Raw genomic sequence first — 26,115 nt, forward strand, 5'->3', positions numbered from 1 at the left:
TACATCATTCTCTGTGCTCGGCCAATCAATTGCTAAATCTAAATTGTTCAATCGTGCTACACCTTATATCTTGCCAGTTATCAAATTAGTTAAATATACAGTATAAGCTCTGCTTCAATCTTCATATAGATAGCATCGTTAATGATGCCAAACGTGTACTTGGTTTACCTTTAACGTTGGTCTAAAGAGTTTAACAATCCTTTCATCACCAAATTCCTATACTCCGTAGGACAATCCTCGGTGTTGTCTTCCTACATTAGTTGATTATAGCTTCTTCTTTTCTCTATTCCGTGTATTATCGCCTACCAGGAATTATTCCTACCCCTTATACCTACCTACGCTATGCACAATTCTTTTCGTTTTCTCCACCGGACTTTCTCTGCCCATAACAAAATCGTTGCTCTCAGGATGGATACCTTCGGGAACTCAGTGGCAATTCCCAGCTATGAGTAGCGTATCATAGCTTGCCGGACAGACTAAAAAATGTCCTCCACCGGGTCGGTGATTTCCCATGACTATCTCTTTATCCTATTTACTTAACGCTCTATATATCTAGAATAATTTTCCTTGCTTTATTAACAACTTCTTGCTATATTTTTTCCAATTTATTGTACTTTCTTAAATATCATAGTAAATTAAGATTATACTTGGAAGGATTCAAGCGCGTAAAACAAGGTATTCAGATACATTTTAAATAAGTTTCCCAACTCCCAACAAAGCGTTTTAATCAAGCATAATTTTCTTTTTTTTTTTATTTCGTATTAACTAATAAAATAATTATGCTGGGGCTCTTCGGGATAAACGTTAATTTTAATTTGTATATATAAAATATGTATATACATTTGACAATATAATATAATATATATTCCATGTGTATATATATTTATATATATGTGCATAAAGTTGGTTTATTGAACAAAAGTAATCATAGCTACAACGTATAAATATTTGTGTATTGGAATATAAATTCATCTATATTATTATTTTATATTCATTCTTATATGATTAAACAATCTTGTTATAAGTTTAGATTTGAATAAATTCCCTCATAATACGAGATTAATATTTGTACATACTAAATACGTTATTATTATTCTTTATTACTGAAATGTAAGCACAATATAAATTTAAGTCGATTTATCTGATAGATTAGAAGCCTATTTTATCGTGAGTCATGAAAAATGTCCAATTGCTAAATAATATATTTCAATTAAATGTTGTGAATGTATGAACATATGTATATATTTATTTTGTTTCTATAGATTAAGGTCTAAGCCCTGTGTATTTAAACGTAATTCTCTAACAAATTTTATAAAGAAAAAACACAATTGTTTTGTCGAAATTCACTATAAACGTCTTTTGGTAGTTTCGGAGCTCCGACGATTTGATACCCTGACAGACACTGACAATATGTTACTGATCCGAGACAAACCGTATTGTTATACAATAATAGCTTTGTATTTCTATTAAACAGTGCTTACACTCATATATATTAGAAGCTTACTTTACTCCGAAAGTTGGTCTATTTCGCTAAAATACCTTGAGAAGAACAAAGTTTTTGGCAGTTATATGAGATAATAGTAGTCCGATCTACTTTAACATATTCATTTATTACCAGCAGCAAAAAAAGGTTTGATCAAATCGCTTCAAAACTAAGAGACTTGCTTGACTATATATAGTTCTTCGTTTGTCTAATTTAAATTACATATATGTTCTTCAATTGTCTAATTTAAATGATATATAAACACCTGTATAAATGTGAATTCGCTCGCGAGCATAAAATAAATATTCTGATGGCCAAATCAAATACACTTTGAGATAGTATTTAACATTTAAAAAACATTGTACATAATAAGTATTAGTTTTTTTTTTTGGAATTTGAATTGGAAGAGTAGAAAGTATATTTGAAAGTGTATAATTAATTGTTTGGTTTATTTGTACATACTTCTTGTACATATTAGCAATGCGTCTGATGAAGAAATATGCATGTAATAAATATGTGGCTTGGTTTCCATTATTTTGATTAATTATCGTGTAATATTATTAAAGAGGTAATTATGTTTTGCAAATGTAAGTATTGATTTTTAACTCGATTTTAATTATATATTTAAATGAAGCACAAATTATTTTAGTTAATCGAGATCGTGCTTATAATTCGTACCAGAAAGAACTGTCCCATAAAATAATGTACATAAAATAATGAAATATGTCCATAATCGGGCTTATTATAATAATAAGTATTTGTATTCGAAAGATGGTGTTTAAAGATCCTCTATACATTCACGGAATATTGTATTATTGGTATCCATTATTGTTGTTATTGTTGTCATGCGACAGGACCAAGTGGACTTGGCTCAGAATAGCTACGAAGCTGCCATCAGAAGTTCATCCAGAATGGCCACTTTGTTTCCTTTAAGACCTTCTCAAAACCAACCGCCACTTCCCAGCTTTGAGCTAAGTCCGCCAATGCCTTTGCCAAGCAGATTACCAACCCGGCCAGCGACCACATTGGTGACAGCCGCAGCTTGGGCAGCTCCCGTCTTCGGCTTGGGGATGCTCCGGGCTGCGTGAGCGCCAGATTCATCTCCGCCATCCTCTTCGTCACCGTTACGGATATCGTCACAATTTCTATTGTTAATTAATACGGAACGTTCATTAGATCATTAGAGTACAACGATGTCCTATTGATGCTACTTACTCATCGCCTTCGGCGACTTCGGGCATGGTCAGCGCACAGGTTGCCTCCTCAGCATTCATTCGTTGTATAACTGTCTGATATGCTTTCGAATTTAGCTTGTCCTCGAGCACACCTTGAAGCTCAAAGTCCGAATAAATTTTCTGTTGATCCAATATAAACGATAAATGTATCAATTGTTCTATTAGCTAATGTTCTATTAAATTGAATATTGGATATTTGCTGCAACATAACTTTTCCAGAGTATTGCGAAAGCCAAATAACGAAATGTTTATTCAATTTAATTCAAAATATAGTTCTAAATTCACACCGTGAAACGGGTGAAAAAAGAGTATAAAGGTTTTTGGTATATCTAATTATACAACAGGTAGATGGAGGCATTTCGTTTATGCCCAATTCAAACAATTCAATTACTACCATATTCCATTGAACTATTGAGTCTTATTAAGACTCTGTGAATTGATTTGTGAAGATTTCCCTAGCGTATAGGTGTCGTTATTATAAAGTCGTATAATATTCTGTTTGGGCTTTCTTATATATTTAGCTCATACGCCTGTTAATGAATCTGGTTTCCAATTTTTAATTTGTAAATTTCCCGTTCTACTGAAAATATTGCAATCCGGGATTGTTTGGCATTTACCGAAATTGGTCGAAAGATATTTATACTTTGGACATGGGTCTCCTAAAGCATTATCTTTTTTTTAATTAAATCATTTTTCAAAAAAAAAATTCTGGATTCGAGGAGAGAAATTTAATTGAAACAATTACCGTCAGCATTAAAAGAGATTTCTGATATTGAAGTCTATTGACGATGATTATTTTTAAGGAATACAGCTTGTAATTACCGATTTTGGCTATAACTTATTATTGAACAAGTCATTATATTAGTCATTATATTAGCTAAATAGTATAACTAAAAAGCTTGATTTTTGGGTTGTTGACTGTAAGATTGTAAGCAGTTTATATGGAGGAAACTGTAAGATGGAATATTATAGTTTTTGTATACAAATTACAGAGTAAACTACATTAACAATATAGAAAGTAACAAAGTGTGAAGGAAGGGCTAATGCTAAATTGAAGTGCTTTTGAATAAAATGTAGACTCAAACCATTTTGCTCAAACGAGCAGTAATGAGTAATGAGTAATGAGCCTTATGTTATTTGATGCGTATTACCTTAATGATATGCGAGATGGAGGTGACCTGTGCATAGTGGAGGGCGTGGTCCATGCGCTCCGATAGCCAGCTGGAGAGCATATTTATTTGCTGAGAGTACCACTGCTCGAAAAAGTTCAGTGTCCATAGATCGTCGGCGATCTTGCCGCGTATTTGATCCATATTGTTGCGAAAGAAATTCACATAGCCTTGTCCCAGATCTTTGCCGGAGCTCGACACGTTCGTAAAACTTAGAATTGAGCCAATTAGGCTGCCTTCATCGTATCGCGCCAATTTTGACAAAGTCGACTCTAGCACTGACATAAGTTTGCCGCTTAATCCTTGTGTCATCGCTACATTCGCTTTGTCGATTTGATCATCGATCTTAGCATGGAATTTGTACTGTAAAAATAATCTGATTAGTGTAGGTTTTTATATTTATGAACATACTAGCGGGTATAACCCGGCCTTGCCCGTAGCACGTATGTTAAAAATCAACGTTCTCAAAAAGCTTTGAAAATGATTTTGAAACTTATCGGATCGTAAACAAAAAACTGTTGCGGGTGGAATTCCCCAAATCGCTGAAATACGTAATTATTAAGTACTTATGTAGAGCTTTGAAAATAAGTTTGAAGCAAATCGGACACAACTTAAAACTTCGCACAAAAAATCTTTAAATCGCATTTCCCCCGAAGAAGTTTGAATTCTGCGAAAAGTGTGAAACACGTCTCAAATGATTTTGATTATAGAACACTGGAAATGAATTTGAGGGCGAAAAGTCACCCACCAAATCTTTGACCTCCATTTCCACCAAGGAGGAATGGATTTTCCTAAAAGTGTGAAACACCCTTCAAATGAATTTGAACAAAGATCTTTGAAAATAAGTTTGAGGCCGATCGGATGGTAAACAAAAAAGTTACATACAAACGTTTTTCCCGATTTTTCCACATTTGCGGGTGGAATTTCCCGAAACCCCGCCTTAACGTGCACCTACTTCACATATGGTAACTACAGTGAAAATTTCAGCTTCCTAGCTCTTACGGTTTGGACTGTGCGTTGATCATCAATCAGTCAGTCAGTCAGTCAGTCAGTCAGTCAGGACAAACAGTTTTACATATAGAGATGAGATGATCATAGAATCTTTACTTACCAGATCGATGCCATCGATGGTAGTTAATTTAAAGCTTTGGTTTTTAGCATCTAATATCACATTTACCATAGCGCACATCTCTGAGGGTATTATATAATCGGTCGATATGAAGGCAACATTCTTTTTTAACCACGACTGAAAGGACGAGTCCGTCCTCTGTATGCACTGCTCAATCATATCAACAGCCATCATCTTCAGTCTCTGCTCCAAATGCTGACGGAACTCGGCATCTGGCCAATGCAGATCTCTAATAAACGATTGCAGTGCGTCCAGTTTCCAAAAAAGATCCTCCGAAGTTGCACAACCATTTCTGTGCGTATCAAAAAAAACAAAGAGGGAAGATAAGCAAGTTTTAATATATAATATAACGATACATTAGATACTAGAGCAATCTTTCTATACATTATACATACTCATAAATTATTATTAATTTTACTATCAGAAAGCTAGCTATGCACAAAATTATGCCCGAAATAACGTCGACCGATTATGTCAACATTTTGGATGGAGTTTTGGTTGAGTTTCTCGAAAGCGAACTTCGTTCGCACTCTACTTTTTCTTTGAGGTACTTTTGTCTTTCAATACATCAACTCAGAATGATAGTTAGAGGGGATTGGGGGGAGGCATGGTTCACAAATATCGTCCCCCAATCTCGAGAAATTCCATTTGATTCAGGGGCTATTTTTGAAAAAAGAATGCAAGAACTCTACAACAAATAACAACAATCAGCGAGGTCGAAGCCCATTAAAAACTATGGTTTTATTAAGTAATAATGCAATTTTCATCTTAACTTTAAAAATTAAAAATATCGGAATAAGAAATTTCTAACCTCGAACAGCAGTAGAGGGAATGGTTATAAGGGATCTTGAGTATTGAAATCATGAGGAAACACAATATGTAATTTGCTTTTCAATTAACCCATCCATTAACGCTCACATAATATCTATTGATAATTTGAAATCTGAGCATCTAGTTTGTTTGAGCATAATGCAACCAATAGAATAATAATAGTATAATTACAAATATCGGCGATTAACTTCAAGCAAGCAATGCAACTACAAAAATGTATCTTAAAAGGATGCTTTTTCTACATAATTGCTAATACTGATTAAAGGTGTAACTATTGCCATTGCGGTGATTTTGATATGGACTAAGATTATTTTAGGTAATAAGCGCACGCACAATGTGAACAATATGAAATAACTAATATTTATTTATTGAAATTTATCTGTTATGAACTTACATTATATATCGAAGATCACCTTAGTTTATAGACTTATAACAATACCGTTGCAAACCCGAATGTATGTACATAGATGTCCCAAGTAAAACCCGGATTCATAAAAATAGTATAAACATGTCGAAAACTCTCTAAAACTATAAGCTGCTTGAATTTTAGGCCCACTTTTTATAATCATATCTCAGAGATTATTAAAGCTAATGACAATAAAATAAGTAAAATATAAGATCTAGAATCTAGTATAACAAATATGCAGATTATAAATATTCCACTTGTTGAGTAACTCCTGCCGCTTCATCAAAAAGCAACAACAAAACATGAGACAAAATGGAATTTAAAATGATCAGACAATAAACGTAGTTTGGTTATATTGAACCTATCTTTGTATTAGAGGGGGAACAATGGCTTTTTTTGTGTGTAGATACTATATATTTGATACGCACAGGGTATTTGCTAGTCAGGCATGAAGCCGGCAAAAGTAATGAAGATAAAGAATTTCGACAGAATTCGAAATTTTAGTATAATTCATATAAATCCCATTCTTGCGGAGAAATTTAGCGATTCGCCCTCGAAGGACACCAAATGTGGCTAAACAGAAAATGAAATAACCATAAAATATATACATATACATATGTATGTACATATATATATATATGTTTGTATGTTAGTTCGGATGCGCATATGTATGTAGTATATAGTACTAACAAAGACAATATAAACACTAAGATGAGTAACGCACATACATTTGCATGCGACGAAAAATTGCATGCCAGCTAAAGCCAGAGCTGTGAATAGCAACACATTCAAATATGCTGTTATGTATGTATACTAACACACATACAAACATAATTGCTAGCACGGCTCTCATAGAGAGAGCCGAAGCGCAGTGTACATTCTATTTTTAGCTTTACGCTCTTTCGGCTGTGAGAGCGCAACGATACTGATTTCGTTTTCGTTCTCAAATTTCAAAAAAGCAAGCTGCATAGTAGCATTTTGTTATATGCCGTTACTCATCTTAGTGTTTATATTGTCTTTGGTACTAATAAGGAAGCAACATTTTCATTTCATCAGCAGTCGGTGTTGGTGATAGTTTTAATGGCAGGTGGCAGGTGGCAGTAATTATAATAGATAGTATTGTTAAAGCTATAATTATTAAATTTCTAGTTGGTTAGCATTACATATGTATATAAAATGAACATTAATTAACATTTGCATGTACAGATTTTCAGTTAATGCTGGCTAAAAGATTTCTAGATAAATCAACTCTTGGGCAATGCATGGCAATTGATAATTGATAACTGGCAGTATAAGAACAGAAAACGCAAAGAGAACATATTTTTGGTTTGAGAGAGAGTATGCAATTCTACGTAAGGTGCATCATTATTTAAAAACCTCATTTCATCAGCGACATTGGCATTGGCAGCTGTGCGCCTTGGTAGCTTCGGTACATAAAAATTGACTTGATCTTTCTTGCCGCTCAGCAGCCCCGCTGGATTGAGAGCTGCCGTGTTTAGCGCCTGGGCGGCATTGTTTAATGCGGCTGGATTCAAAGCGGCGTTAATCCTAAATTTTGCACACAAAAATATGTAAATATAGAATATATGAGCGGCATATTGAATTTCTAATTATGAAATGATTCAGAGAGATACAGAGCATGAACCTACCTATCAAGCCTAATCACAAAGCCCATCTGAACATCAAATAACACAAATTGCCCATCACCCAAACATATGTACACACACACACATATACACATCAATCAAACTATATATGTATGCATAAAAAATGGTTTTAAGGAACATTAGGGTCAATGTTTTCGATAATTGATATATATTAGTGGATATCACACGGCTTTTTGCCTGTTCCATGTTTTTTGTATTCTTCCAATTTGATTTGATTAATTTCCCGCACGTGGGAAAATGTTTATTCACACGTTCTACCTTAAGTTCCAGGGGTTAAGTCGATTTCGGAAATGAGTTTGAAGCCGATCGGACAATTGAAAACAAAACAACAGAAACACACGTTTCTCATGAATATACCTTATACTTGTTGTGGTTGCAATTTCTAAGACCCCATCATATAAATGACCTAAAGTTTTCGAACTCTTAGTCAGTCAGTCAGTTGAGACAATCAGTTTTATATTTAGAGAAAAAAAAAATAGATTTTTAAAACATGTTTTTTTGTCAAGCAATTCGAGGCAATTCCATGTATATTTTATGTGCAGTTGTAAATACCCAGCGGATCAACATAGAAGCCTTAGCGAGAGTCTCACAGAGAGACTCACAGAGAGAACGGCTGGAATGGATATATTGTGTATGGCAAAACACTCGCACATATATAAATATAAATAAATATTTGTGAAATAAAATATAAATTGTTACATTTTGAATGTACAACGTGTCACATGACATATCAAATCATAATGCTATCGTTTCCCGATTTGATTGCGAGAGTCTTGTATCTTATTCGCAAAAGCTAGATCCGCTGGATAAATACATTGCTATTTGAACATATTTGTTTAAAAGATTGTTATTTGTTTGCTGCTTTGATTTGTTTAGTTTTGAAACAATCGACTGTTCAATTTGATAATAAGTATGAGACCTTGAATGCGATTTCGGCTAATTTTAATTGTGCAATGTGATCGGATGGTAGCCCTTACCCTTTGCTCTCCCAACGTTCCTTCTCGAAGCCCTTGTGAATCGATTGAGCTATTGAGGATTCCATAAGATCCACGTATCGCACCACTAACGGCGCAAAGGTATCACGCAGGTGCTGGTGAAACCGTCCATTTCGCAGGTTATCTGTTTGACAAGTTTGACAATAAATCAATAACGAATAATTTGACATACAGCTCATAGGATTATAGAATTGTATTCACCACTTACCATCAGACCTAAGATAATCATTAAGAATTTGGAACAATGGGAATGAGTCCCATGTATCTGGTGCTTGCTCGGACAAGACTCGGTCCATGTCGACTGCAAAAAGAGACCAGAATATTTCCGCATGCTCAACCAGAAGATCGCTGAACCAAGCAAATGCCTATAGATAAAAACAATAGAATCAATATTGAAAGACAAACGCAATTCGAAAATTCTAAAGTTAGCTAGAGATAATGTAAACTCTTTCTTATTTTCGATATTTTTTTTGAAGTCCTCATGATAACGAAAGGCGTTCGTTTGACGATTAACAATAACTATATACATATTGGATTGTTATATTATGAATTATATTTATTTCAAATGAATATTACACGTGAAAATATGAAATGGAAAATAAAATTGATGAAGCCAGTCTATAATAATAATAATAATAATTATCTTCGCAGTCATGAACACCTCAACTTAATAAAAATTTCTATGCAACTATTTCTATGTATTTTCGGTAAGCCGAAATACTTAATACACTTGCAGAACTTGTTTATTTATTTAACAAATGATTAGCAAAACAAAAAATTATAATGCTAAAAACCGATCAAATTTATGGAGTGCACCTTTTTAAGGTGTTTGTAAGAAGAAAACAAATATATGTTATAAAATTATAAAGTTGTTTGAAAAAAATCAAGAAATATAATTATACCCTGTAATCAATAGATAAATGAAGTGTGCTAAATATATACAAATGAATTGTCCAATTGGACAGAAAGCAAGGACAGAAACATTTTTTGCAAGTGTTTTCTCTTTGATAATGGATATTGTATTTTGTGCTTATATGATATGAATGGCGTGCATTTGGTTCACATGTAAGTATTTAAATGTATCGATGTGACTTTAAGGTAAATAGAATTGGTTATTTTGAAACATATTTATTATTAAATATTATTCATTTTTTTCATAGGCACTATGCCTTGCAGGTAAGTGGTTAGCGTAATCACCATAGAGGGAACATTTAAGATCCTAAATACGACACACATGCAGTTTTTGGAAAAGCCTATTATCAATGGAGAACAAAGTACGTTACATTATAGGCTTATGGAAATAAACTTAAAACCAAATTTCCCAATCTTTTAACAACTTGTATTATTTTCTTTACATTTTCTTCTAATGAGGGTATACTAAGGAACGGTATTATTCGAATGTCAATGAATCTCTTTTGGGGATATCTTGGCTAAGCTCAGCAATTGCTTTGTTTTCGTTGTATGTCTGCAAAGGTATTCATAACTTGGCAAGGTAATAGTTCGATTTGTTTATACAAAAGCGCGACTGCAATTGCATCTATTCGAAAAGTATATAACCGATATAATCTTGTGGCAGACATCGAATATGTGATACTTTAAGGCTAACATTGAAGAGGAATCGTTCATATTTTTATAACCACAAAGACCCGGACTTTAACCAACTTGGCATATATGTTCTGTGGCATTAATGGGAAATTTGTATCTTAAGTAAAGGCCTCAAATTCAAAGTGACCAACGTGGAATATAGATAAGCAAGATACAAACAGACAGGGCGAGCGAGAGAAAGAGAGAGAGAGAGAGAGAGAGGAAGAGGATATTTAATAGTATTGAGTATTAACCTATTTACAAGACAACAGCAACTGAAATAAATACTTTTGTACGATATGTAGGTTAACAAGCCAAATACATTTCTGAGTCATGCTCATGCCATTTTTGGCTGGCATTGGATAACATGCATTTAGATAGATGTCGATAGAGTCGATCACAACAAGATCAAGCAAATATTACGCCATATATACAGTGTATGTTACAAATAATAATAATTGGGATAATTGGGAATTTGAATCACGAACCGAAATTGTGATCATGTTTAAATTATCAGGGTCTCTCTTTCTAATTACTACTGCTATCCTTTTTATAACCTTTAACATTTTATTTATATTATTATACATATCGACTCTCTCACTTTTCAAAATATTATTTTATATGCATTTGTATGCAAAGAAATTGAACTCACAAAGCTGAGTAAGATTTATACTTTCACTTTGCATCCATCGTTCATCCATGTATCATAATTTTGTGTGAAAATGTTGCTTAGTTTAGAAATATATTTTGAAAATTAATTATAATTTTGTAAGTGTATTACATTTTTGGCACTTGCACTCTACTCTACATATATGGTTTGATAAAATCTATTTGGGGTAATAATGTTCCTGGTTCTTGATTTTATACAATATTTTTGTTAGAGAGTCGATTTATTATAAATTATAATATAGTTTTTAATAGTTTTCATAATATTTGATAGGCTTATATGTCAAAAAATGCCGAGGAGGTTTTTCTATGACTTGTTATTTGTGTATGATGCTGAGATGTACGCAAGTTAAAAAAAAAGCAAAAGCATATGTGTGTGTATGAGTTGATGTATGTATTTATAGTTGTGTTCATATATATTGTTATTATGTTGTCTATCTTACGAGGTGGTTGTAAATTTATAGAGCTTATAAAGCTTGTACATGTACAAATTAAGAGGAGTACGTGCCGTTGGTACTGGCGATGTGTATACCGCATGTGTGGGCATACAGTAACGAAATGGGGGCGGCCCGTCAGTGACACCTGCTGCGCCACCTGCAGCGACATCCTGGTCCATGCTAGTGGCAACAGCGGAACCAGCATCGATCCGACTGTCCATGGTTCCTGAGCCTGTGCCAGTGTTATCGACGCCTTCCTTTATTGTTTTAAGTTTTTCCTTTTTGTCGTGTTTGCGAAGCTATATGTGTAAATCGAGTATATACAAATACAAATGTACTACAAACGAGTTATAACTAAATTCTACTCAAGTGTATATATTAACCCAAGATCGAAATCCTCATCTTGATTACCTTAGTCAAGTACAATGCATATCGTTTTTGCTAAATTACAAAAAATCATTTAGAATTGCATTTTCCAATTATAATAATAAACAATATTATAATATGGAGACAAGTACACATTTTCATTTTACAATGTACTTCGAACCTTGTTAATTAATTGGCGGACAATCTGTACGCATCTGTATTTGAAAAGTTTTTTTTTTGTTCTTCTTTTAACCATACAAATATTATAATATATCCGCAATTTTAATGATACATGCATGTATGTTTTTTTGTTATTCATATATATGTATGTATGAATTATTGTAGTATTAAAACAAATGTTGATACTAATTGTTGCTCTTAATTATAATGAGTGCAGTCTGAAAACCACTTTCGATGAGGTTTCGGGTGTTCGAATACGAATACGAATTGGGTAAAAATGTATGTTGCGACAATATAATTCAAATAATAATACATTTTCAATTTAAAAGCTAACAATCTATTGATTTGCAATGGGATAATGAATTGAATAAACATTACAATTTCTGAACAGATTTTTTCTAATTGACGTCTCGCGAAATGTAAACAAAACTATCCAATCTGTTGTTCCTGTCTTATATGTAAGTATATGATGATCTGCATGTAAGTCTCTCTTGGAGAATTATGACCAACAAAGAATAAATGTTGTGGATACAGAGATAGTATAATTAGTGGCTCCTGGGGTATAGGGTATAGGGTATAGGGTATAGAGTATAGGAAGGGGAAAAACATAACACATATACATACATACACGAAGACACGAAGTTAACTCGAATGGTACACACACATGTTGTTAAGATATAGAACAGGTTAAAATATAAAAGTAAGTTTAGTTAATACGAATAGTACATAGATTAATTAATACACAGTATTACACAATGCATATAAGAAGGAGTGCTGCGACATCTGAGTGAGCATTCCAATAGACAGATACAGATACAGATACATTTATTGCCACACATATTCAGAACATTGTTAGCTCATTGCAATGTAGATACATATTTGCCTACAGACATTTAAACAACACCTAAAAGAAACAGTTTACTCGTAGCAGAAGTGTGAAAGACGGAGAGTATATACTCCGACATGTTCATATAGAAATGTGAAAGAATACAGCATGAAGGTTTGCATTATACTTACATTGACTAAGACTATATCGTCTAACCCATACATATTGATTTTTTTATTATTTCTAATCCTATTTCATGATGACGATAACTTACTTCACCATAGTGCTCTTCATTTTGCTGCAACAAATCAACACATAGCTCAGCCAAGTGTATTAGATCCTCTAGTTTTTTTGGTGGCGGTACAATAAGCTCGCCGCGCAGATCCTCTGCGAAAGTAATGAATATGGTATTATTGTTGGACTGAGCAATGCCAAGTACAATCTTAATCTAAGGGTTACCTTCGATTCTCGCTTCCGCCGAAAGCCGTGTGTAGTTGACAAGCGCAGCGGTCTCCAAGCTTTTTTTAATCATTTGACGCACTTCTTCCGGTGGCACCGGGGTAACGATATCTTTCATTAGAACCCTTTCAAGTAGAGACAGCGTTGCTTTTAATGCTCCTTCAGGGCGGCCGAAAGGAAAACAATATCGAAAATTTGTTATTTGAAACTCCAGCAGCTGGCGCAAACGTTCTTTGATTTCCGAAAACTTCTCTTTCTCTTCGTGGGTTATGCTGCCTACTCCATCAGGCCTACAAAATTGTCATTAGTCCGTAGAATCATCACAAATAAGCATATATAGTACATTACCGATTGCCATGCACATGACTAGCACAAAATGCAAACGAATAATGAATCAATGTCGGATCAATCATGTGCTGTTTTTCAGCACGATCCAAAAGATCGGAAAGATAACATAAGTGCCTGTAGCAGCCTCGTACACCGTATCGTGCGCAATACTCGTCCAAAACAAATACTTGTCCCGGACTAAACCATCCCTATAAAAAATGAAGTATATATATGCATATGAGTGAAATGGAAATTGAATTTGAAATCAAATAGCTTACCAGAGATGCATAGGGATCATTTAGTCGATATTCGAGTGTTAAGTTTTGTAATGTCTTAAATAAGCTAGCATGATCGAAAGTACACGGATCCGCACTTATATAGTCCTCCATTCCATGTTTGCGTGCTTTATCCGCATCTGAATTATATGTATATATATTAGGAGGAAAGTTAGGCTCAGCTTCCAGTTGAGAACCTTCAAGTAAAGCTCTGATAACTTACCACCTTGAATTTTAGACATAGCCGAATTCTTATCCTGTGTTATGGGCGGCGTGGGCTTGTGTGATTGACCAGTTGCTCTATACATTGCCATTACCCAGAGGCTGCACTCGTTCTCATCGTCACATGCAAAAGCGATGCTGTCACCTTCGCGCACGGCATTGAAGAAAAATCGGCCACCATTCAAATCGATGCCGAACATCAGATTGGCTATGATACAAAAATACAAATAAAAATGGCAAATTTTGAGGATACACATTTCACACATACCACTAGCAGCTTCAATGTAATCCACTGTATATCCATCCAGCTGCATCATCTCGGACGGCTCTGATTTTTTTTCCTTATAGCTACACATTGCAAATGTGTATTGAGAGACTTGAACTAAAACAAAGTAACGCCGTTTCCATTTCTTCCATACAGATTTACCAATTGCGAAAAGATGCCTACGGTTGCGAATTGAATATATATATAGTTATATATCATATTAATATAGTCGTCTTCCTCTACATACCCACAATGCTTCATATTCAAGGGCTTGTCGAGTCTGCATGCTATCTTGATCCGTACATCCTGGTCTGGTAGATTTTTGGGTACGATCATGCGGTGCCATTCGGGTGACTTTAGAGACACAAAATATTAATTCAAATCCAGCTACACTTGAATATATTTTTTAAGAATATAGCTCACTTTGGAAGCAAGTGGTGTTGGCTTAATGGTAACTTTTCCTAACTCTTTGTCCTCCAGCGCCAACATTCCAGGGTTTTCTGTGTACAGCTTTACTTTTACAACAGGCAAAGCGTGAGTTGTAGTGAAATCTCCCTGAGTATCCCACCTGTATACGAAAATTTAATGAAATTGCCACAAATTGCACAAGGGGGATTTAATCTCACATTGGCTTTGAAGCCTCGGCTTGATCAGTTTGAAGCTTTTCCCCATTTTCAACTTCCATTGTACAGTACACAATCCGATTCGGGGCTAAAGATTTAAGGCCTTTTACTTCCATTACAATGACTTCCAATTGAAAAGTAAGTACAACATCCAATTTGGTTAATTGTGTAGTACCATCTTCTGAGTCACCTTCTAGCTTAGAAAGGGATCCATGGGAACGCAGAATCATTTTTCTTATTACAAAATATAAATGACCAACAAACAAAACAATTAATTAATTCCATACATTTCTGTCAACATATTGCTAATCGAATATTTCATAAATTTGCAAAATCCAAAATAAAAATCTGACACCTGACCCCTGACCCCGCCGGAAATGCATATACATATATTCTCTCCCGATTCTATTTATTGAACCTTCAACAGAATTATTATTATTTTGCGTGAATAAGTAAAGCGCGGATCCGACGAAAACTTCGTCCTATTCATTTTTAGAGCCCAACTTTTTAGTGCGACGGTTTTACGCCTTTGTTAATTTAATCAAAACCTGCTAAATTTGTACATCACATATGGTAACCTATTTCTAGCACCTTATATGTGTTTTTATGTATGCCTAGAAAAATGTATAAAGATGCGATGTTTTAACCCTGAACCACTGGCAATTTTTGTATTACTTAATTATTTGAAGCTGCTAAATAACGAGGACTTACAAAAAGGATGGTGTGCTGCAACAAGTTTATTAAAAGAAAAGAGAGAGAGAGAGCGTTAAATTCGTAAATGTTTAAAGGGCGATATTATGGATTGAACGCTTTACCTGTGGTTATAACGTTTCAATTTTTGTAGCCCATATTTACTGTCCATATTGCCTTTGGATACAGGAAGCGATTCCAGATTCGCCATCAGCAGATTAATCGAAGATTTTAATTCCTCGATATAAAGGGATTCCATTTCTTTAAGCACAAACTTTGGCATCAGTTTTCGGTTCTTCTCCATTTCGCCCACACGCTGCATTCGGCCATCCAATTCACGTCTAATAGCCGCAGCTTGCTCATCAGCAGAATCCAGCTAGTACGGTTGTAAAGAAAAATGTGAATTATCATTAGATATATATACAGTCATCAGTTGATAACATTTTTCCAATATTACTAAAAATATATATAAAAAAGAGAAAACACAAGTGCTCTAGTCTGGCGAACCATAAACCTTCTTCTACCAACACAAAATGCATTAGCATTAAAAAGTTAGTTCCCTGCCAAGAATTGACTTTCAATAAAAACAAAACATTACTGAAATAGTAGCATATACACAGAGCACGGTATACGACACAATTGCAATTGCAATTGCAATTGCAATTCGATTTGTTTATATCTCAATGTTTACTCAATTATCTCATCAATAGCCGTGCTGCTTCTAATGACAAGAGCAATGTCATCGGCGAACCCAATGATTGTATTGCCCTCCAATAGGCAAGGGTGCAGTACTCCGACTGGTCACTATCTTTATAGGCTGGCTCGGAATGTGTCTGGCCGTAAGTGTTTCTAGGATTTTCGTCCATATGGCAAAATAAAAGGGTGTCCCTGACATCCAAAATACAGACTTGGTGCAATCTACCCTGCTGGCGGCTTGCATTGCGCCTTGTACTAGATCTGTCACGGCCCTTTTATGTTTCCTGAAGCCATTTTGGCAGACTACAGATTATCTAAATTATCTATGAGGAGAGATCGATGCATTGGTCTTTTTGCGGGACGTTGCCAGCTTGGCTTTGCTGGGGTCCCCAGTTTTCGCTGGGCTTGCATGCTGCGATCTTTGGGGCCCTGTCCGGCAGGTTTGGTGCCGGTCTTCGATGTCCTAAGTTTTGCCCTTGATCTTGTTGGGCGGTGTACTGTTCGCGGCTGGTTCGTAGGGCTGACGAGTACCTTAAGCTGACCTGAGACGAAGCGTGAACGTCTAGCGAATGGTTTAGCCTCACGTGCTCCTTCTTCATCTTGTTCAACTAATAAGGTGGAATATGGCTTGTTCGGTCGTAATTTTTAAATTGGTCTCAACTTGAAGCTATTGTTGTCAATTCTGTTGTGCAGTCATCTTTGGGATCCAGTGGTTGCTTTCCCATAAAATGAGGTCCACGCGTGGGTTGACTCCGGGTCAGACGGAATTCAGTCCCAGAATGCCTGGCTCGTCGGCTCATGGCAATAATAGGTGCGTTAGGGGGCCCAGTTGGTCGTTCCCGAAATTTACTCAGCTAATATGGGGGCGTTATTTGTAATCAAGTTATCGCTGATTGCTGCTGATCTGAGGGCTTCAACGTGGCTTCACTTTTCCATCGAGTCTGCAGCTTCCATATGACAAAAAAAAAAACAGCAAATCCTAAAAGCAGGCAATAGTTTTCTATGACTTTCTGTGGACTCCAACAGCGCAGTATACTTTTGTGAGGGCTTGCATTTTCCGTTGCAGTATCCACTTCGGTGCAAGTTGGCAGATCTGCACAACTAACCAGGTGTGCATAGAGTCGTCCCCCCTTCAGGTGAGTGTGTCCGAACTCGCTAAAGTCTCGCATTCACCATCTCTGCATTTCAGGTGCACGCCGGTATCTGCCCGATGGCAACGCAGCCCACGGCGGGAAATAGCCGATGATCACGCGTCCATGCCAGCGACACGTGGCTTGCTTTAATACTTTCTGTGTTTCTTAACCGATCTTTATGAAATTTTCAGCAATAGCTCGTATTGTGCAAACAAAAATATTGGTATATTCTCAAAAGGACAATTGCATTAAAATTGTGGCTTAAATTTGTGGGCAGTTTCAATTGATTTATTTATTCGATTTAAAGCTATGGAACCAGGTTGGCGGTAGAAGAGCTGCATATCAAATTTGATGACTGCAACTTAAAACCTATCGACTCCTGTCGATTGCTGACAAACGGAGACAGTTGTCGATTACTGGAAATAAACTCATACAGCGCGGGCACCAGGAGGATCTACGTTCAAAATATCAAATCTCTAGCTCTAGCTAGAACCTATATCTCAGATCTGATTCTGACCAAGAATATATGTACTTGTACATACATTTGCACAAAACCAATGTACCCTTTTTTTTACCCATTTTCAATGATTTCAGGGTATACAAATAACTCTTTAACTATTGCTCTCGGCTTAGAAGTAAGTAAACTATGGATAATAAGTACTTAAATGGGGCTAAGTTATGCTTACCATCAAGGCATTAAAGAGGATTTGATGTTCGAACTTTTTCACAGATAAAATCTGTTGAAACATATCATATAGCTGCTCTTTGGAAAGAATCAGTTCGCTATTCAAAGATTGTTGCATGCGAGAAGGGCGTTTTGTATCTTCTTCGCCGCTGCCCTTCAGAATAATGTCGAATTTCGCCATCCAAGATGTCAACACAGTTTCCTTGCTCAATCCGTCAATCTCTGGCAAGGATCTTTGAGAAATATTATTATATAGAAAATTGTATAATTTCAATCAACTCTTATGGTGTATTGCGCCAACTACTTACCTGACACGTTTCTCAATATTATTGCGAAAAACTTCGCGGAAATCATGTTGCGAACATGCGCCAGACTGAACCATTTTCATAACACGTTCAGATTTTAGAAATACGTCGTGGTAGCTTTGCACAGCATTTTGGAAGGCTTCATCGGCCATTATTTGCGTTTCACCCTTCAAAAACGCCTTGAACAAGAAATCATATATATTTTCAATCAAATTACGTGAGATAATCGAGAGAATAAATATTTTATATTTCAAATCCCTTAACGCTTAGTTTTTGAAATAGACGAATTCATAGAGACACGCTCATAACTCAGCTCGTTGATCTGCTCGAGAAAAGCGAAAAAGAAAGGCTATCTTCGGCACGCCGAAGATTTAATACCCTTGCAGTCCCAATCGTTTCATAATACTCTAATGCTTTGCCCGCATCTAAGAAGCACAGGGAAACTAGTTAATTCCGAGTATGTTTAACTTAACAACTTAATTTTCGACCGATCGTTCCTATGGCAGCTATATGATATAGTGGTCCGATCCAGCTGGTTCCGACATATGTATTGCGTGCAACAGAAAGAAGCAAAGTTTCATAAACTGAGAAACAGACAGACGGACAGACGGAAATGGCTATATCGACTCGACTGTTGATACTGATCAAGAATATATATACCCCTTTATGGGGTTGGAGATGTCTCCTTCTATGCGTTACACATTTCACGACAAGATTATAATACCCTCTGCAAGGGTATATAAAAAAGGTCAGAATACCAACTTGGAATTTAGACTCTTCCATCAGCCACGCACATTTTTTGTGTATTCATATGCTAGTTACGGCAGCTCTGTGGGGTATTTCCTAGTCGGTCAGTTCGACTAGAGCAATATTTTTTTTTATAATAATTTAACCAAGTTTCATTTTGAATAAGCTATCTTGACAGTTTTTACTGATCTCATCAATTCATTGACTTCTGAAATAGCCAGCTTTACATTGAACTACTCGATCATCCAACAGAAAATGGCAGCAGAAAATTTATTAATACTATTTCAATTTGTAACTAGAAATGATTTTGCAAGTTGTATAATTTTTTCTAAATTTACTTTTTGATAATTCATTAATTGATTGTTAATTTATTAATTTAGTGCTTACATTAGCTACGGTGTCAAAACTGTATAAATTTGTATTAAATTGCCATGATCTTTAATATGCAGCACCTGAAGCTGAGAGTGTTTTCTTGCCATTACTAATTTTTAGCTATTCGATTACAGTATAGCTGGCTCGATACTGCCTGAAATTTTCTTTTCGCTGCAATAAGAGCTAGTATGAGAGACGTTAAGTGCATTTATACCAGGGGCTTTATAGCCATTTATAGCCGTTTGTAGCGGGTTTTAGCAGAATTTTAGTAGTACTGCATACTTTGGTGCTGTCTACATAATACGTTTGAGACCATTTTTTTGAAATTGAAATTAAAATTAAAATATCTCGGGTACCATATGTCCGATTTCGAAATGATATGCCTCTTTCTTCTCGTACGGATCCCGACTATCGATTGACACCAAAAAATCGGAATTCTAAGAAATAGCCCAATTTGAGATGTTTTTTGCAAAAATTACGATGTTGGCTGAAAATGGCTGTGACCACGAGTCGAACGAGACCAATCTTTCCAAGATCGGGGCTTATTTGGCCGAGATACAGCGATTTAAAAAACGCGAAAAAATGCCGTTATAATTTTGAAGATTTTTCGGTATAATTCGGATAATTCGGCTAAAAATTGTCCGATTTTGGAAAGTTATACCTTTTTGAACTCGTACTGATCTCTGGAATCGACTTGCATACCACATTTTTTGTTAATTTTGTTAATCGTTAAGTGCATCTAACTTATCAGCCTTTTGCATTAAAGCGCCTCCTATCTATCAAATTAATTTGAATTGTATTGAAATTGAATTAAATCAAATAATTTATTTAACTTTGTACGATTCACTTTAAGGAACAAAATAAACTAAGTTAACTGGCTTTTTAGAATATCTGCCTCCAATTTCTGTTCAAAGAACTCGAGGCATCTAAGCAAATTATACTGTATGATGTTATGGAAATTGGAAAATTTTTGTAATGTAGATTTACCTGAAATCGTTGTGTGATTATCTCTAGCTGCTGTTTTGTTATTTTCGGTTGCCTTTTAGTCATATCCGTGGGTTGTTTAGCATTGAATGGATACGATATGCAACGCGATATAAACACATACAACTGAATCCGGCGCTTGCGTTCCTCCTCCTCGCGTTCGTGTTTCTCCTGTTCAAAAAATTAAACATATATAAGGTATATACATTAATTAAGATAACACTATATAATATATATTGTAAAATACAAACGGCCGTTGGCTCCGTCGGCTCCGATTCAAGAATTGAATTCTTTTCACATAATAAGGGTTACATTGATTACATTCAAATTCACATTCGATTGGTTGTCGATCTTACAATATATTTACTTAACTCTCCCAATCGATCAATACCTGGTAAAACTTTCCACATGGAAGCTTTAGCCAATTAAGCTCTTTTTGGCTAGTACGAAAGATATCTTATGTATATTTATTTATATTAAGCCTGCCCCGACCTACTGATAACTAAATAATTATATATTGATTTGATCGTACTTACATGTGGATCGCCGCCATCGTGCTTGTCGCTTGCCGTCGATGGCGATGGCGAAAGTGGGCGTGGCAGCGAATTGGCTCGCGATGATCCGACACTCTGGTTGAGTGTCTCTTGGGAAATGCCACTAGACGATGATAGCAACGTTTGATTATTATTACTTTTTTGGTTTACCTTCTGAAACGGGCCGTCTAACAGCGAGCCACGGCCACTGCTACTGCTACTGCTACTGTTACTGTTACTGTTACTGCTGCTGATGTTGGTGCTCAAAAGGTGCGAAGGAGCTTTAATTCTTGGTACATTGAAGGCACCAGCACTAGCAGCCTTTTGACCGTGGCAATTTGGGTGCGGGTTGTGGTATGATAATTCAATTTGATTGTTGTTGTAATGATGATGTTGATATTCATAATGGTGGTGTTGACTTTGCTGATGACTTGACTTTGTTGCCGGGCACAATTGCTGAATTATTATTTTACTACTGCCGTGCCCCTTATGGGCGTGGCCCGGCCTCGCTCTATGCGCCCAAAATTCAACCGACCAACCACCGCGATTGTATTCGTGTTCAGATGTTCAAAAATATGTATTGGCAATGGTGATGAAATCGATGCTCGATATGGATGTTTTTTGGTTCAGATTATATATAGATATATATGTTGGTAGTAGTCGGGAATGGCCAATTCATGTTCACTCAAATAATCGATGAAATTTAAATCAAATGCGTTACACGAATTTTTATGTATTCCAATATATATTCACACATATATATATGTAGATAACATAAAAAATGTATATTTTTAAAATAATTGTTTTTTTTTAGATTTTTTTAGATGCATGTGTGAGTTATAGATGCAATCCATTTCGGAATTGTTGTATTTTATTATTGTTTTTTTTTTTTAGATAAACGATGTGCCAATTAGTTTTATTGTATTTTTGAATTTTGTTGATATGTACATACATGTGCATGTGTTTAAGATTTGGACGAACGTAGAGCCGAAAAAAATATTAAAAGGAGTTAATTTTTGCAATTGAAATAATTTGAATGTGGAAAATAAATAATATAAGGTCAAAATTGTCTCGAATTGCTTTTTTATCTTAATTAAATGAGTTAAGCGCAAGTAAGAGTGTTCCAGCCGAGTGTGTCCGATTGGAAAATAGCCCTGACTAGAGAAACCATCTGGTTTGACAAAAAAATGCAAAGCTCCTCAAATCAATTTCAAGCCTCTCCTAAACCCTGGCAGAGGGTATTGGCTATAATCTGATCCATCAACTGTGCAATGCCTTAACTTACACCCGATACATCGCCATGACCCCTCATTTATCATCCGAGATGGATAGATTTTGCGAAAAGTTTGAAAAATGTCTTGAATGAATTTCCACAAAGATCTCTGCAAATGGTTTTGAAGCCGATCGGATAATAAACAAAAAAAATACCATAGTTGGACCACGTATTCATTAAGTTCTAGCACTAACTAAACAACATCTAAATGAGACATTTAGAGACAATTAATGTTGACACCCAAAATTGCTGACATCTGGTCCAAAATCGTCTTCGTTTTTGTTCGGGTACGACGAGACACGCTTACAGACAGCAAGAGAGAGATATACATATGATTTGTGTGGTAGAACGGCATCGCTGTTTTTATCTCGCTCCCACTACAGGAAACTGCTTTGGCTTACTCTCAGTGCTCTCAGTGCTCTCTCAATATGTCTAGGGATCGTTTAAATGTATGTGTGTGTATGTGTCCGCACAAGCGACAATGCGGAGTTATTTCTTCCCTTTTGAAGGGACGAGTAATATGAAATAATGAAAGGGTTTGCCACGTGTGTGTCTGTGTGTGTTTTTTTCCGGCCGGGTCTCGACTGGAGCACTCTTACTTGATTATATGTATATTTGTATGTATGTAAATGAATAAATCAGTGCACCATTAAATTGCAAGCGAAAAGTACATTTACCGAGAAAACAGTGCACTGAGCTTTCTACAGGCATATGTTGCATTATTGTACACAAGTTTGTTTGCAGTTTTCATACTAACCTTGGTATTCCATTGTTGGGAACTTCAAGGCTGCCTCCCTCAGTGCCCAATTGGGGCTGATCATTTTTTGTTGATCCTCCTACTCCTCCATCGCTGCCATCGAATCGGCTGCTTCCACCAGAAGTATTCGATGGCCTTTGGTTTGTCGGAAAATCACCATTATGAGTATTAGGACCAGATGTAGTTATAGGTATGGTTGCAGCTGATGTTGATGTTGATGGTGCGGCTACAGGTGCGACCGTTTTCTGTTGAGCTCCGATTCGTCCTTTATTAGGCAAATTAGCGACGGTTTCATCGTCTCCCTCTTCTTCACTAGAGCTTGGGTCTATCATGGCCAGGTAAAAGGTTGATCACTTAAATGTTTTGACGGGCCCTAAAAGATATTCACGGTGAATCTTCTTGCTTAAATATTCACATTTTAACCAATCTCCCATCGTTCGATTTTAGAAGATGTATTTAGTAGTTATATATTACACATTTTCTGTAAAGCATTTACATATATGTTTCTAGTTGTACCTATCAAAGCTGTTTGCAAAATTTACTTTTTTTGATAAATAAACATTAATGCAATTTAAAGGACTTATTAATCTGCAAATAATCAAACAAGTTCTTTTATGTCAAATTAGATGCTCCTAAAAATTAAATTCTCCTAGTTCGGCGGGTTCTTATATACAGATATGTATGACAGAATCGATCCAGCAGTTGACGCTGATCAGAATTTAAAAATCGGATCTCTAAAAATATTAGTCTCTTGGCAAAATAATTATGGTCGATACATATACATATACACATGCATATACACATATGTATGTACATACACATATACATACACATATGTACATACACATATACATATACATATACATATACATATACATATATATATACATATACATATACATATACATATACATATACATATACATATACATATACATATACATATACATATACATATACATATACATATACATATACATATACATATACATATACATATACATATACATATACATATACATATACATATACATATACATATACATATACATATACATATACATATACATATACATATACATATACATATACATATACATATACATATACATATACATATACATATACATATACATATACATATACATATACATATACATATACATATACATATACATATACATATACATATACATATACATATACATATACATATACATATACATATACATATACACATACGTATACATATACATACACATAAATATACACTGTACAAAAAGTGGCTGTCATGTCGGTATGCCACAACATGTTTACAATGTATGCTGGGTGTAGGGGATTAAAATAACGCACTGCATAGCCAAAAGCCGAGGAGCCCCAACCCACCTTGAACCAGTTTCAGCCATGTGTTAATAATAAGGGTGGAAAACGAAAGAGCTTGGGGACAGAATGCTTCAGTGCGGAAGAACTTACTAACTGACTTACCTATAGTGAATAATGCAAATTTACTAAAGACCTTAACATATTTTTTACTAAAATTTGTTATCTACGGCATTCAGGCATCACACACACACACACACACACAACCTAGTGGGTGGTAGGAGAGTAAACACCCTATACACACATATATATATACATAACATATATACGAATTTGTGCCACTTTTGCTAATACCAAAAAAACAATACATTGTCAAATATTGGCATAAGATTTCACTGATTCGATTTTTAAATCACTACACTTACACTTTAAGAAAGATCTGTTTAGAATAACGCATAATTTTTTAAACTAGTTTATTTGCCATTATTAATATTAAAATTTCACAGCACCAACTAAACAGATTCGTATGAATATTTCCGCATTGGTTTGGGGTGGTTTTTCGTTGCCATCAACAGTAATGTAAAATCCATTGGAACGTGGTAGCCCTAGTCCTATTCACTTGAAACCTTAATATCATTTCTGTTTTACTACTTAACTATGATTTTGCCGAAAGATTAAACAATTTGTACTAATACTGGTTTAAAATATTTGTACATATTTTCGATAGTTCGTGGTGGTTTGCCGATGCAAGTATGGAAATTAGCTAGGTAGGTATGGTAGGTATTGAACGTCCAATTGAGTCGGGATGGTTTCTATTCCACTAAGTTTTTCTCAAGTATTCCAATTCCGGCGTAGAGCCTATTCTTATTGTATATATATTGTCAATAATACAAAATTGATAGTTCCGATAACCCAGTGGCGGTACACTTGCCGAATATTGTACAGCAACAATATGTCTTGACGATGAATATCCGATAGCTTCGAACTATCGCCAACACTTCCAGATAAGGATGCTCTAATTGTCGATAACAAATCAAACTATCGAATTATTTGGCGCCGACTGCTATGAACTTCAAATATGTTCAAAATATTAAAAAAATCAGCAATGAAACATGGTATAATTTTTTAAAGTCAAATCCGAGTTTTTCACAAATTCAAAATCATATATTTATTACATCTCAATATATAAAACGTTTCGCTCTGGTTGACTGAATGAATGAATATATATAAAAATGCAATGATACGTTAGTAAGTGTTATAGCCTAAATCCACTGTCATCTTTTCTTACTTTTTTTGCGAATGAATTATCGATGATTTATCGAATTTCGTATCGATGTTACAAAAAATATGAAAGTATCATTAACATGAACAGCTGATATAGCAACGAAGGCAAGCGGTTAATTTTAAATTTTATCTATTGCACAGTTTTTATACCTTGAAATGGGTAGGTTGATCAGTATCAATAGTCGAGTCGA

General features: G+C 35.2%; 1 protein-coding gene across 5 annotated transcripts; it reads right to left on the minus strand.

Annotated features, from left to right (window-relative positions):
• Positions 1 to 1,868: 1,868 nt before the first annotated feature.
• On the minus strand, positions 1,869 to 25,408 carry Cadps (calcium-dependent secretion activator 1). 5 transcript variants are annotated; one of them, XM_064681537.1, is made up of 25 exons: positions 25,297 to 25,408; positions 23,321 to 23,693; positions 21,294 to 21,414; positions 20,761 to 20,928; positions 18,658 to 18,833; positions 18,351 to 18,582; positions 15,961 to 16,211; positions 15,857 to 15,871; positions 15,149 to 15,379; positions 14,946 to 15,090; positions 14,770 to 14,876; positions 14,526 to 14,701; positions 14,259 to 14,465; positions 14,039 to 14,175; positions 13,782 to 13,969; positions 13,434 to 13,723; positions 13,249 to 13,361; positions 11,674 to 11,901; positions 9,124 to 9,280; positions 8,898 to 9,039; positions 7,631 to 7,801; positions 4,999 to 5,308; positions 3,870 to 4,250; positions 2,699 to 2,838; positions 1,869 to 2,628 (listed from the first exon to the last, which is right to left on the minus strand). In XM_064681537.1, the coding sequence occupies exons 2-25, from the start codon at positions 23,650 to 23,652 to the stop codon at positions 2,424 to 2,426; spliced, it is 4,623 nt and encodes a 1,540-aa protein (XP_064537607.1). In that variant the 5' UTR covers positions 23,653 to 23,693; positions 25,297 to 25,408; the 3' UTR covers positions 1,869 to 2,423. The 5 variants fall into 5 exon arrangements, with proteins under 5 accessions (XP_064537607.1, XP_064537608.1, XP_064537606.1 ...); XM_064681536.1 differs by having other exon boundaries at positions 1,870 to 2,628; positions 25,066 to 25,407; XM_064681538.1 differs by lacking the exon at positions 7,631 to 7,801 and having other exon boundaries at positions 25,066 to 25,407.
• Positions 25,409 to 26,115: the final 707 nt, after the last annotated feature.

The sequence above is a fragment of the Drosophila montana genome, unplaced genomic scaffold (assembly GCF_035044405.1).
Source record: "Drosophila montana isolate Dmon_TW-CO22-7 unplaced genomic scaffold, ASM3504440v1 contig_2397_1, whole genome shotgun sequence".
NCBI lineage: Eukaryota > Metazoa > Arthropoda > Insecta > Diptera > Drosophilidae > Drosophila > Drosophila montana.